Source organism: Papaver somniferum, chromosome 7, assembly GCF_003573695.1.
Source record: "Papaver somniferum cultivar HN1 chromosome 7, ASM357369v1, whole genome shotgun sequence".
Classification (NCBI taxonomy): domain Eukaryota; kingdom Viridiplantae; phylum Streptophyta; class Magnoliopsida; order Ranunculales; family Papaveraceae; genus Papaver; species Papaver somniferum.
Genome location: NC_039364.1, coordinates 182,111,814 through 182,124,863, shown reverse-complemented (window position 1 = coordinate 182,124,863; position 13,050 = coordinate 182,111,814). Strand labels below are relative to the sequence as shown.

Genomic DNA, 13,050 nt, shown 5'->3' with positions numbered 1-13,050 from the left:
AGATTAAATATATATTAATCGATTGAATTAACACTAATTAATCAAAAATAAAATACTTAATACCAAAAATAAATAGTTAAAATTGGTGTCACTACAATACAGTAGTAAAGTCTGGATGATAATACCAATGACCTGAATTCGAAATTCGCAAATACCAAATTCTTTACGATGAATCGAGAAAATAGATGGTTAAAAGAGATTTTCGAGTTTACTTCAATGGCTCGATTTGGTGTTTCAGTGGTAGCCCTCAAACAAAACCTCAAACTGTCCACGTATTGGTACCCTTGTAGCAGTCTTGCAAATGAAAGTATGAAACCGCCACCGCTACTAGGGGAAGACTCCTGAGGACATATTTGTCATTTTATACCTTAAACTCAAGGGCTATAGCTCGCGAGAAAGGAGAGCTTTGTAGCAGAAGAACTGGAAGTGGTTCTTTCGATTTGTTTCTGAGACTGCTCGGAGAAAAACAACACGATATTATCTTTGAGAAGGTGCACATCATATTATTCGTAAGTCTTTAATTTTATCAATATTTTTAAGTTTTGTTAGTATCGCGCCATCAAATACTCAGTTGGTCTGCTTTCTGGTACTTCTGATTTAATCCAAAAAGTTCTCCTTTTTATGGTTTAAATTATCTCTTTTTATTCTTAACTGATTCAGTCAAAGAACATGTAATGTGTGAAATTAGTGATTCATATTCAATACGTTCATCAATAGCATTTTAGCCTAATATTTGAATGAATCAGTGGTGCGTATAATTCACTAAGATTGGACTATGCTTCTTATTTTTTCATGGATTACTGGTGTTTGTAGTGAGGGGAATGAATGCATCATCTATTCAGCCACCAAGTTGTTATTTAGGGTTTAGGGTTTTTATTTTTTATATGGCCAATTCCTAATTTCTTTTGTTTGAAATGTCAAAGATCTCGACGTTAAGTATAAGTTGCTTGTATCACAGATCAAATGTATACACTTTGTTGTTTCTTGTGTAATCAGTTGTGAAATACCTTATATTAATTGATACCCAGTTTTATTTACCAAATAGTTTAAAACATGTTAATTTTCAATTTCTCTCATGTAAATCACTCATTTATGTAAAACTTGGGATGCTAATTTCCCGCCTCATAAACTAATTGAAATCTTATTAAATTTGTTTGATTTTGATATGATATTACCTGACTTGTTTCAAGAGCGTTCTTCTTTTGATATTATGATGGTTTCCTTGCATTTTCAACAACCACTTTTTCTTCCAGCAGGGCACATTTTTGAAAAATGGCTTGCAGGAGGAGTATCTCCACAAGGGTCATCTTGTTCTCGAAGCGGCTGCACCCGTCTTTTGGATACATTACTCATAAGGATGATGATAACAAGTGCCAACCACCTGCAATAGATCCATCTCGACCCACAGTTAGTAATCCCGTGCAACGTAAAAACACCTGTATGACCAATATATTTGCTGGGTCAGGGGCTTTCAGAAGGGGAGGATCTTCTTCTTTCTCGTTTGTTCCTGGAATTGGTTCCTCATTCTGTAGTTATTCTACTGGTGCAATTGGAGGAGGCTCAGATAAAATAGAGTACATTGGTGATGTTACTGAAATTCTAACAGAAACGAGTGCGGAACTTGCAGCATCTCAGGTCCCTGTTGTAAGTGAAGTTAGTATCGCAGCTGCCGATTCGTTCTTCTCTATAGCAGCATTACAACATCTGATTGATTTTAATCATTCTATGACTGGCTTTGATTGGTAATTAATTGGCTTGCCTCTGTTTTGCTTATTTGAACTATGTTTGTTCTTCCTATGCTGATTGCTTTTCATTCTTAAGGATAATCTTATGGTTGGTGATTCTGCTTAGTGTGTGGCTGCTATATTTTCTCCTTAGCCACTTGAAGAAATTCACATGTTGTTAAAGGGTATTGCTCATTGCCGATGTCTTATCTATAAAGTTGCGACTGTTTTGTGGTTTTTCCATTTTGTATTTATGATCCTTTGATGAAATGAAAGTAATACCTGTAACTCGAAATAAGTCAGGATTATATTGCCATCTAGAAGTATAATCAATTACGGTACTGTACCAATGTTAAAAATAGGGCATTTTGCTGCTTCAGATTGGAACCTTGGAATACTTTTAATAGATATATTTTTGTTTTTCGTCTTTGGGCATAATAGGTTGCATATTATATAGGGCTCTGTTATTCAGGAGTTTTTGTTTCCTCTGATTAGATTCATGGAATGATGTTATGACCTTCCAGTGACAATTTTACTAGATATATTTGTATCTTTTTCGAGGTCTCAGATGCTTGACAAGATTAATTTAACTTTTGATGGTGCATAATTCTATTCAATACGCCATTGTGTATTGTTTCTGTTAGTAAGAAAAACCTTTTTATTAACTGTTATATTAGATTTATAAGTAACAAAGATCAATAAATTGTTCTCACAAGCAAGAAATGTACTTAAATATCTCATCACTTGTGTTTGAGTGAATCTGTTACTGTTTGAAAGGTGAAGGAAGATAGGGTACTTATGTGATATTAGAGAGGTATAGATTAGCAGGAGTATGAGTTTGTAGTAGGAGTTTTAGACAACCATGGACGGAAAAGTGTGTCCAAATCTTCCATGATACTAGTCCTTCAATCTTAAGTACTCTGTAGTGAAAGTTTGTTGGAGTTTTAGACAACCATAGACAGAAAGTGTGTTCAGATCTTTGTTTACTTGTCGTAAATTTTAGTGACAGTAAAAAGGGATATACTCAACAACGAATGACATAGTAGGGAACTGCAAGAAAAATCTAGAACATTAATGAACTAAAAAACACTCCGAAGAAACTCAGCTGCACCTTTTTCTACTGTACAAGTCTTCACTAAAAGATATTATTCCGAGGAAGTTCATTTCCTTGTAGCCAATACCATAGTAGAATAATGTTTCATGGGGTGTAGTCGGACCTTTCTCTCATAGCAATTGATGTTGACGTATTCTAACTCAAGGTTTAAAATTTTTGTTAGACAGGTCGTTTCCATTAGAATTTTATAAGAAAGGTAACTACAGAGCACAGAACATGAACTGCATCCAATTTTATTATTACGGACATGGTACTACAGATCTACAATGTAAAGCATACCTTAGTGAAACGTTGTTGGTAGACATCGCTTGTAATTTGTAACAGTGTAGCATAGAATCTTTCTTTCTGCGCTGCATCTTATCTGGATTCAATATTTATTCTAAACAAAACATATCTTTTCTTTTCTAGGTGGGCATCTATAGCATTTACAACACTTATGATTCGATTGGTCACACTTCCATTATCAATTCATCAGCTGAAAGCCTCTGCGAAACTTTCTGTGAGTGGCACTGAGTTTCAGTTCTGTCCTAATTATTGTTTTAAGATATATATATATATATAAATGTTGGGAATGAACATTTCTCATTGGTTGGTTGATTTGGTGTGAAACTCGAAAGATGTATTAAGTTACCCGGTGGTTGTTTATGTCTGGCTTAATTGTCTCATTTGAATCTGGCTTATCACACCTGCATCTGACTTATTACATTTGACTCTAAAACTTTTAAATCCAGTCAAATATGTGCCTGGAGATTCAGGTGCAAAGTTGTATCTGAATCATATACCTCATGAGGTATGAGCCGAGTCAGATCAGATCCTGAGTCAGCAAAAAGAAGTTGCTAAGGCATGTCAGGCTTCCAATTTGTTGATCGCTTAGGTTGGGGTTGTTTTATCTTTCTCATAGTAGGCTGTCAATCATTTCTCGCAGAAACTGCATTCTCTTTCATTGTATTCTTAATTTGTTTTACAGGCTCGTTAAGTGTTATGTATCACGCGCATGGGAGGTTATCTATATCACTTATCAGAATGGCAGGATCATTATTCATAACATGAATATAGAGAAAGTGATCGCCCGAGTGAAAATGAACTAGGACTTTGCAACTCTTTTGGTTAGATCTGAATTACAGTTGTATATGCTATGCTAATTTAGTAGACATGGTCGTCCTACTAATTGTACTTTCTTTTTCTTTTATATTGAATTTGATAGCTTCATTATCATAACCGGTCCAACAATTTACAAAAATGGTTTCAACACCTTCCATCACTTGAGTTCTCTTTTTGCCTTTTTAAGCAATGCATGTCCATGCCCAGTTTTGACAAGTCATATCTGCAAGCTGTTATGTTCCTCCATCATGTTTGATAGGAAATTCTATCATGATGTAGTCGATGATCATCAACATTTTATGTATTCTTTTTAAGTCTGTCATTAAATTTTTTTTTTTTTTTTTTTGCATTCCGTTGTTGCTGATTCATGTTTACTATATGTAGTTGATGAAACCAGAGTTGGAAGCATTGAAAGATGAGATGCAGAATATGGTATGGATCACATTGATGCAATTTATTTACAAAATTAGCCAAGAACCTTGATTCTGCGATTCTATATTAGCATTCCATCCTGTGAATTAAACTTGAAATTAATCTCTTGTAGTATTATTTTGTATTAATAAGAGTTTAGGGCGCAAATTCCATGCATTTTTTATTTTACAAGGACAATCTTGGTATACTATTTTCCCCATGGCCACTGTGGACTTGCATATAAAGCTACTGAACTGGTATGTTGTCAATTTTTCATCAACAATGCTTTTTGTATTTTTTCAGGCAATGGATCCTAAACTTCATGCTGAAGGTCAGAGACGAATGAAGGCTCTGTTCAAAAAGTAAACTACTTATTGTTTACGGGATTGAGAGAAACCTACTATTATTGTTTGTTTGTGTCCCTATATCCTACTAGGTCCGCCCACCATTGTCTCATCAGAGTAAAACATAAAATTACTCACACGCCAGTACATACTATTCAATTTGTGTCGAATATTTATGGCACCACCTGACCACAAAATCTATATTTTTTTCCCTTGCTACACAGAAATTGTGCGAAATGGTAAAAATGGAAACTAAACTCCTTGACCTTGTACTGATTGACCGAATCATCTGATTCTGAAACTTAAGAATGATTAGGTGAGTTTTGACCCAGATTACACCACTACTAAACACAGCATGCAAGTGTTCCTTATTTGGTAATAGACTAATAGCTTACAACCTGTTTAAAGCTGATAACCACTTTTTCTCTATCCTACCCATCTTCGTTGTGCTTACCTACTCTAATTCTGCAGGCATGGCGTTAGTCCATTTACTCCGATGAAGGGTCTTTTAATCCAAGGTCCCATCATGATCAGTTTTTTCCTGGCTGTAAGTGCTTTAGAATCAGTTCTATATTATTAGACAACACTTGCTTTGGGTTATATTTTAGCCAATCTAAATAGTATGTCATTTCTTTGGTCGTTGTTTGTTGTAGATTAATAACATGGTAGAGAAAGTTCCATCTTTTAAAGAGGGTGGAGTACTTTGGTTTACTGACCTCACAACTCCAGATTCGTTATACATCTTTCCGGTGTTGACAGCACTGTCCTTCTTGCTTACAGTTGAGGTAGGCATCTGTGTCCCTTTAACCAAGTAATTTTAGCTTCTCTAAGGCATCTAATGCCTTATACTGTATAGACGCTCAAGTTTTTCCTTTTAAGTTTTTCTTTTATATTGAAAGGAACTGATATCTGGCTTAGAAAGATATGTGTTTATATGACGTCAGATATCATGTTAGCATTCCTTAACTCACATATTCTTACCTGTGTAAAACATACTTACGATTACTCGATTAAAATATTGCTCTTGATAAACTCTCGACTTTGGGAAGCTTCATTCACAGTTTCAATCCAAATGCTGATGCAACATTCAGTTTGTAGCGTCATGCTTTTAACTGTAATAATATCTTGAGTATGAATATAGCCAATCAGTGATCAAGTCAGTATTATATATGGGGAAACTACTTCATGTCGTATGTCCAAGATATATATCTTATGTACCCAGTTTTTAAATTGGTAGAGGACTGTTATTTTTATTAATTAATGTTTGTGCTTCTCGTAGTGCAATATGCAAGAGGGTATGGAAGGCAATCCTAATGCTGGCATGATGAAGAACTTCTCTAGGCTTATTGCTGTTGTTACAGTTCCCTTTACGATGAGTTTTCCCAAGGTATGTTAGTTCATTTTTGCATCTAGAATCCAATCTAAAAAGTTTGATTCTGATAAGACAGAATTTTCTTTCTTATTGTTATTTTAGGTTGCAAAAGTAAAAATATAGGATTACCGATTGCTAATTGAACATACAAAAATATCTTTAAATTGAAGTAGGCGCTTAGCGTTTCTTTTTCTTTTTGGTACAATGTTTAAAGTTCTATTAGAATGTTGAAATTCGACAAAGCAAAATGTTACAAGTTTCAAAAATTGAAGCAGTCACATCTTTGGAAATATGTTTTATGCAGGCAATATTTTGTTACTGGGTTACCTCCAACACCTTTTCACTTATCTATGGACTATGTGAGTTCAGCACTTAACTTTTTTAAGAAGGCTGTTTCTTGTCCATTTTTCTTTTTGAAGTTTATGTTATTTTCTATTTTTGACTAACATTTGATCTATGCATTTATTCCTCTTATTAGTTATTAAGCGTCCTCAGGTGAGAAATGTTCTCGGACTTCCTGATCTGCCCCCACCATCCACTACCTCTACCCCGCAGCAATCGATTTCTGAACTCTACAAAAGTTTCATAGCTAAACAGGCACCTCCTGCATTAATCGCGGAGCCAGAAAAAATTTCTGACTGCAAACCAGCATCGTCTTCAGTAATGAGCCAGCGGATTAGAAGTTTAGAAAAAAAAGTTAAGGGAAAAAAGAAAAATAAGAAGAGGTGAGCTGCCCAACCTTTTATTTCCTTGGAAGTGTAACTGTCATAATTTATTGGATAGACATGTTGCTGCATTAAGCTGGTATAGTGAACCAAATAAAGGAAAAAATCCAACAGTTGAATTAATTTTGTGATCAGTAGAGAATACAAAAATTGTAGTATAGGGTTCAATCAATGCCCGAGAATGCAGTTGTTGCTTATATCTTATTTTTGAGAGCGGGAGAAATTATCAGTTGTATTTATTTATTTTTTTCGATGGGAAAAAGAAAGAGATCATGATTGTAGTTGTTCCCCTTTATATTTTTATAATTTTTTTTATTTTAATTTGTTCTAGTGGGGTTTCAAACTCTATGAATTAACATCCTGTTGGCTTGTTTTACTGAAAACAGACGTAGGAGTTCCATGTCTTCACTTTCGTTTGGATATTTGTACAAATTGGTTAGGTTACTTGTTTTACTGAAAACTATTGGTTTTCAAGGATACGTGGAAACATCTGTGTTGCAATAAATGCTTTTTTAAGTTTCCTGCAGTAGGAAAAGTGCTGTGCTTTAACAAAACTAGTTTATCACCCGTGCTACGCACGGGTTTATTTTCACCTATGAATTTGTGAATCTATGTTTTAAAATTAATTTCATTAAAAATAAATTACATTATTAAAAATTTAATAAGCACAAAACCTTTAAAACTAATAGGACATTTATAAACTTATAAAAATCCAGTGCAAATAAATTTTTTATTTAAGTCATAGGCTTGCGTTGCACTTTGTTGTCTTCGAAGCCGTATTTATTTTGGCTTCAGTCTTCCTCCAAATTTTGGTACACCTTAAATTTTCAGAGCCCGTGTCTTTTTCCTCCTGTATATTCTTATCTCTTTTAGTCCATCAAGTCATCATATGCCTTTACTTCATTAGTAGATTTATAATGGTTAGATTATAATCAAGTCATTGAGATTATTTCAACTCAACAAAGGATCAATAATAAATGTGTAGATTTGTGAGATAGAAGCAAAAAGTGCACAAAATTAATCGCACAGGGCTGAGATCGTTTAAAAACAAAATGTAGCGCCAATACTTTTTGAGAAGGAATAAATTTAAGACTAAGGGAAAGTCTTTAAACATGCTCTTGTGTGTGTATGGTATAAAAATTAGGGAAAGGACTATAAAAAGCTTAAGCTACCATTAAACAATTAATGCTAAAACAAACTTGAATGATTCTTTTCTCGCAAAAAAAAGAAATAGATACTTGGTTTTCTTATAATTTCTCATCAACTCGTGATAATGATCTTATATTGCATAGATGTGTAATTGTACCCATATTCTGGTGATATATAGATATCATAAAGTCACATAACTGTGGACACTGAAAATGTCTATTGTTACAACCCTTCCTAGCTCGAATTGTTAATCCTTCTGGCATGCGGTCCTTTTCTACAACACGTAAACTGGCCATAAGTTCATATGATCTATTTGCGTTGTCGTTTACTGGACATCTAACTTTATGAGTAGGAACTAAATTTTAAAAGGTAAGGTGAAAAAAGAGCCAAAACAAATACATATGAGGCAATCAGTAAAATAAGATAATCTCGAAGGTGGAACTTTTTTCCGGTTTTCCAAATCCCACGTACAAAGAATTACTGTATTTTTTGCACCTACGATGCGAGAAATAAAAATGTTAGTTCATGTAGAGTTTAAGACTTTAAGTGACACGTAGAATTAGTACAAATTTTCAAAAGAGTAGCCATAGATCGAACGACTCATATAATTTGGGTAGCTGAATGGTGCTGCTCTTTGACTAATTATCAACTGTACCAATAGGTTTCAATTGCACTGCTGGTACTAGGAAGCTACCGAAAGCATACAGTTCAAGATACCAAAAGCATCTACATACCTTTACCGAGAGAGACAAAAGACAAGCATAGTCAACTAAATCGATACAGAGAGTATGCATTCTAGTTGACTACAATTGCACTAACTAAATAGATTCTCCAACATGGTGATTCAACGATATCTCCATCTCCATTGAAAATTAGACACACAAAGACAATGGAAAATCACAAACATGGAAAAAAAATAATCAGGTGAGCACCTTTGATGGCTTGGTTCAGATTATATCATACAGTTCAAAATACAAATTAATAGTAAAATAAAATAACCAACACCAAATCACATCACCTTTCACCAGCACGGATGCAGGAAATAACTTAGAGCTGGGTTATTCGATATATTTTTGGTAATTTAATTATTTGGAGTTGCATCCCGTGTAATACATTAGTCTAGGTTTTTGTTACAGGGAAAGCTGATTTGTTTAGGAGGAAAGATTTTTAACGGGAAAGCTACTATTTTAGAACTATGTATATGGGGAACTATTTAATCAAATTGACGTTTTATAAATTATGAATATGACCAAATTAAACGGAATCATAAAAAAAACATTGGGTACATTTCCAAATCGAATCGATACCAGGCAACTGTTGTTACTGTTATGAGTGTAGTAGGTTATTACATTGAAACTGATGAGTACGTAAATAGGATTTTGGGCTTTTTATTTTGTTACTGACCAAATGAAAAGGGATGTGATTCTAGCTGAAACCACCGGTTTTTGCAAAGCAGCTCCCCGATCAACTGAATATACTCTAGTAGCAACATTTATATGGCATTAAGTAAATAGTTGATGCTAATATGACGATTAATATTATTGTTTCAACAACATGGTTGACATTACTGTGTGAGTGATTTGCTTTGACGCGGGAAAGGGCATTTGTAAACTAAGAATGAGAAAAGAAGACTCTTAATTGAGTTAGTCTCTATAATCCCAACCTTTACTGCTTTAAAGCATTTGTGATTAGAAATATAGATACTAATCCAACTTTGATTAGAATTTGATTAGAAAATCTGACATGATTATTTCTTTGCAAACTACGCCCACTGTCGATCTACAAATTATACAATATTTTGATGCCTTGTCATTATGCAAATTGGAAGACGGCTATCTTTGTCACGCTGACTGCATTTTTCTTTTTCTTTATGATATCCCATCTCGAACTTTTGGAAGACAGGTCCAAGGTGTTATGAAATCTACTGTCAATGCTGTAAAAGATAATATTTTTAATCTTCTCCAGGTATCCTTATCTGTACGTATGTCATTCCATCTAAAACTACATCACTAATGTTGTCAAGCGCACGCCATGTTAGCCATGCATTGTATCTGCCATGGAAATAAAAATCCACGAAAAAATTGGTATCAAATGGGATAAAAAGATGGATGATGCTAATGTTGTTAGTTAGCCTTAAATTGGTATCAAATGGGATAAACAGATGGATGATGCTAATGTTGTTAGTTAGCTTTTTCCAGATTCTTCACCGATCAGTTCATCGCAGTTGAGAAAATACGACCAGGTCATCAACTCCCATATCTACTTAACATGCAAATACGTCTTTATGTTGCTCTTAAATTATTCTGAATAATGACTGCCCCCTGAATTACTTCTGAAAATGTTCTTACTTCTTAACAGTCTATCCCTTTTGCTTTTTGGTGTGTCACTTCCCATTGCTGGTGAAGACGAAAATGGGCCAAGCCTGTAACTTTTTATATTTTTTTTGTATTTCTTACGTATTTCTCTTCAAGTATTGTATCTGATCACAAAAGTGGAGGAGGTAATAGTTATCAGTGTAATACCCTTTTTTTCCTGGTTTTTTTGTAAGCTTGTAATACCCTTCTCATGAACCTATACAGGTGAAAACAAAAAATACAGTATATTAATTATTTCAAGTATTGTATCAGACGACAAAAGTGGAGGAGGTAATAGTTATCAGTGATTACCCTTCTCAGTGAACCTACAGAGGCGAAAACAAAAAATACAGTATATTAATTAATTTTGTTTGACCTTATGATTCAAAACCCAAAATCTATACAAATAACCAAAAAGTAAGAGTGTTTTTTTTATACATGAAAGCAAGTAAGTGTGGTTATAAACACAATCTTTAGAGCATTTTTGGTTTTTAGTTAGTCATCTCAATGATAAGTTCTCACCCATCAATGCCTAGTCATACAAAAAATAGCAAATATAATATCTAAAGATTTTCAAATAAAGGAAAGTAAATGTCTAATAATTGATCACTTTTAATGCATTGGTAGTCCGTGAAATTTAAATAAATTGAGTGGCTCGCGTAGCATAAACCTGTAAAACCCCAGTACGAAAGTTTGTTATTTCTTCATCTAGAGAGTAACGTGCAAAAGTACAGGAGGATCTAGCAAAACATATTAAAACTCAAATGAAATAGGAAACTTACAATTGCATAAAGGTTCAGTAACTCTATAAATAGATGAAGGTTTAATTACCTTATGAAACAAGGCTTGAATTAACAGCAGAGAGAAGGAGATCATTGAGAGAGTTATTAAAGTCAACAAACTGTTAAACTCCTCAGGTTTGACACGCAGTTTTCTTCAATGTAATTGTTATCCCTTTCTTCACCATTAGCATACCTCGAATAGGACGAATATTTGATAAATAACTAAGATTCAAACATTAAAGCCAATTAATACTATTTCAGCTAATACAGATCGATTAATCCCAACTCCCTACATAAGAAGGGTTGCATCAAGCCTTAAAAAACAACAACAACAAAAAAAAAAACAGAAAACAATCATATGAACATGATCACTGTTCAGTAATGCGAAATTGAGCAAACAACTTTACTGATTTAGCAACAGCTGAGGCAATAATAAGTGCAAAAAGCATCATTTGGACCTGGGACTGGGAAACAAAAAAACAATTACGGTGTTTGATTTATATTGCAACAATATTTGCAAGAATGAGCTTTTTTTTTTTTTTTTTTATGAAAAATTGCAAGAATGAGTTTGTACCTTGATATTGTTTGAAGTATCATGTATGCGCGGGTACAACAACCACAACAGACGCTTGATATGAATGATCTGAGGATACCTGCAAAACAGACAAAACGAAAGTAGAGCTTTAAACAAACAAAAACCTTAAATCCCAAGAAGACAAAATCATAGAAGAGAGAAGCAACGTGCAAAATTGTGGCTTCTGGCTTTTGGGCGGACTTTATATAGAGAGACAACGTAGTGTAAATTCCATATGAAACAACTCTGTTTTAAGAATAATATTAATCAATATCTAAATATTTCTTTAATTTTCATATTTCTGGATCGACAAATTACTTCTTGCACTATATTTTGGTCAACAAATATTGAGTTTCTTTTCACAAGGCTTACAAATAGAATTAATGTTTTTTTTATGGAGTGGATGATATAAAGAGAAATAATATCTAATTTTATATGTTTGGACTATCACATTTACTTGTTGCACTATTTTTGGTAAAAAAATATATATTAGGGTATATCAATTATTATTTCTTTTTTTAATATCTTTTTATGTAATGAACAATATTAAGAAAATAACATTGTTCCCGTCCGTTGTGTTCTTGTGTTCTCAAAGTTTAGTTTAATATTATGTTTTAGTATCACCAACATTTTCTATTAATGATTTTGTATTTTTACTTTTGGACAAGATTGACAATCATTTTTTTCGCATAAGAAAAAGCACGCACAGATTTATCGGTACGTATCAATAACTCTTTTAAAAAAAGTTAATCAATTCCTTTAATTTGATTAGAGTTGTAATTGTAAATAGCTATCAGGGTCAGTTTAATTATTAGTAGTTTCAAATTGTAATCAGGGTTTATTTAGTTATAATATATGTTATTAAACATTGGACATTGAACATTTTTTTTCTATTTAGTTTTATGATTGATTTAATTTAATGATGAAATCGTGATGAACAATGCATATCTTGATGTGATTTTATTTCAATATTTTTTTATTTTAATTTTAAATGAAATCTTCATAAATAGTTTATATTCTGGTTTGATTTTGCTTAAATCTTCCTGACAAATATTGATTTTGTTAGGATATCATATATTTTAGTTGATTTTCCATATTTATATTTGGTAATTGTATAAGATTTTATTAGATTTCATTGGTTTTGGTAAAAATAATAACTCTTGAATGTTATTGGTCGAAGAATATTTCGTGGGACCAAAAGATTCTCTTGAAATTTAGAATGGTGGGGCCAGAATCAACCAGAAGCTCCGGTTAACCACGTCGCTCGAAAAAACTCTGTTTTTATATTAAAATTAATACAGTAGTTACCGTTCCGAAAAGACAAAAAAACTTGTAGTCCAGTGTGCTAGCTATGACCGGTCATGCAAGTGGCACATAATGATTGTGCGTTGCAGTGTTGC

At 33.2% G+C, this 13,050-nt stretch overlaps 1 protein-coding gene across 3 annotated transcripts; it reads left to right on the top strand.

Moving 5' to 3' along the window:
- Positions 1-398: 398 nt before the first annotated feature.
- LOC113299134 (mitochondrial inner membrane protein OXA1-like) lies at positions 399-7,174 on the top strand. Of its 3 annotated transcripts, none has more exons than XM_026548088.1 (10): positions 399-509; positions 1,257-1,742; positions 3,247-3,337; positions 4,324-4,371; positions 4,654-4,712; positions 5,166-5,241; positions 5,348-5,479; positions 5,974-6,081; positions 6,371-6,425; positions 6,545-7,174. In XM_026548088.1, the coding sequence occupies exons 2-10, from the start codon at positions 1,273-1,275 to the stop codon at positions 6,793-6,795; spliced, it is 1,290 nt and encodes a 429-aa protein (XP_026403873.1). In that variant the 5' UTR covers positions 399-509; positions 1,257-1,272; the 3' UTR covers positions 6,796-7,174. The 3 variants fall into 3 exon arrangements, with proteins under 3 accessions (XP_026403873.1, XP_026403870.1, XP_026403871.1); XM_026548085.1 differs by having other exon boundaries at positions 401-509; positions 1,254-1,742; positions 6,545-7,073; XM_026548086.1 differs by having other exon boundaries at positions 405-491; positions 6,545-7,073.
- The last annotated feature ends 5,876 nt before the right edge of the window (positions 7,175-13,050 follow it).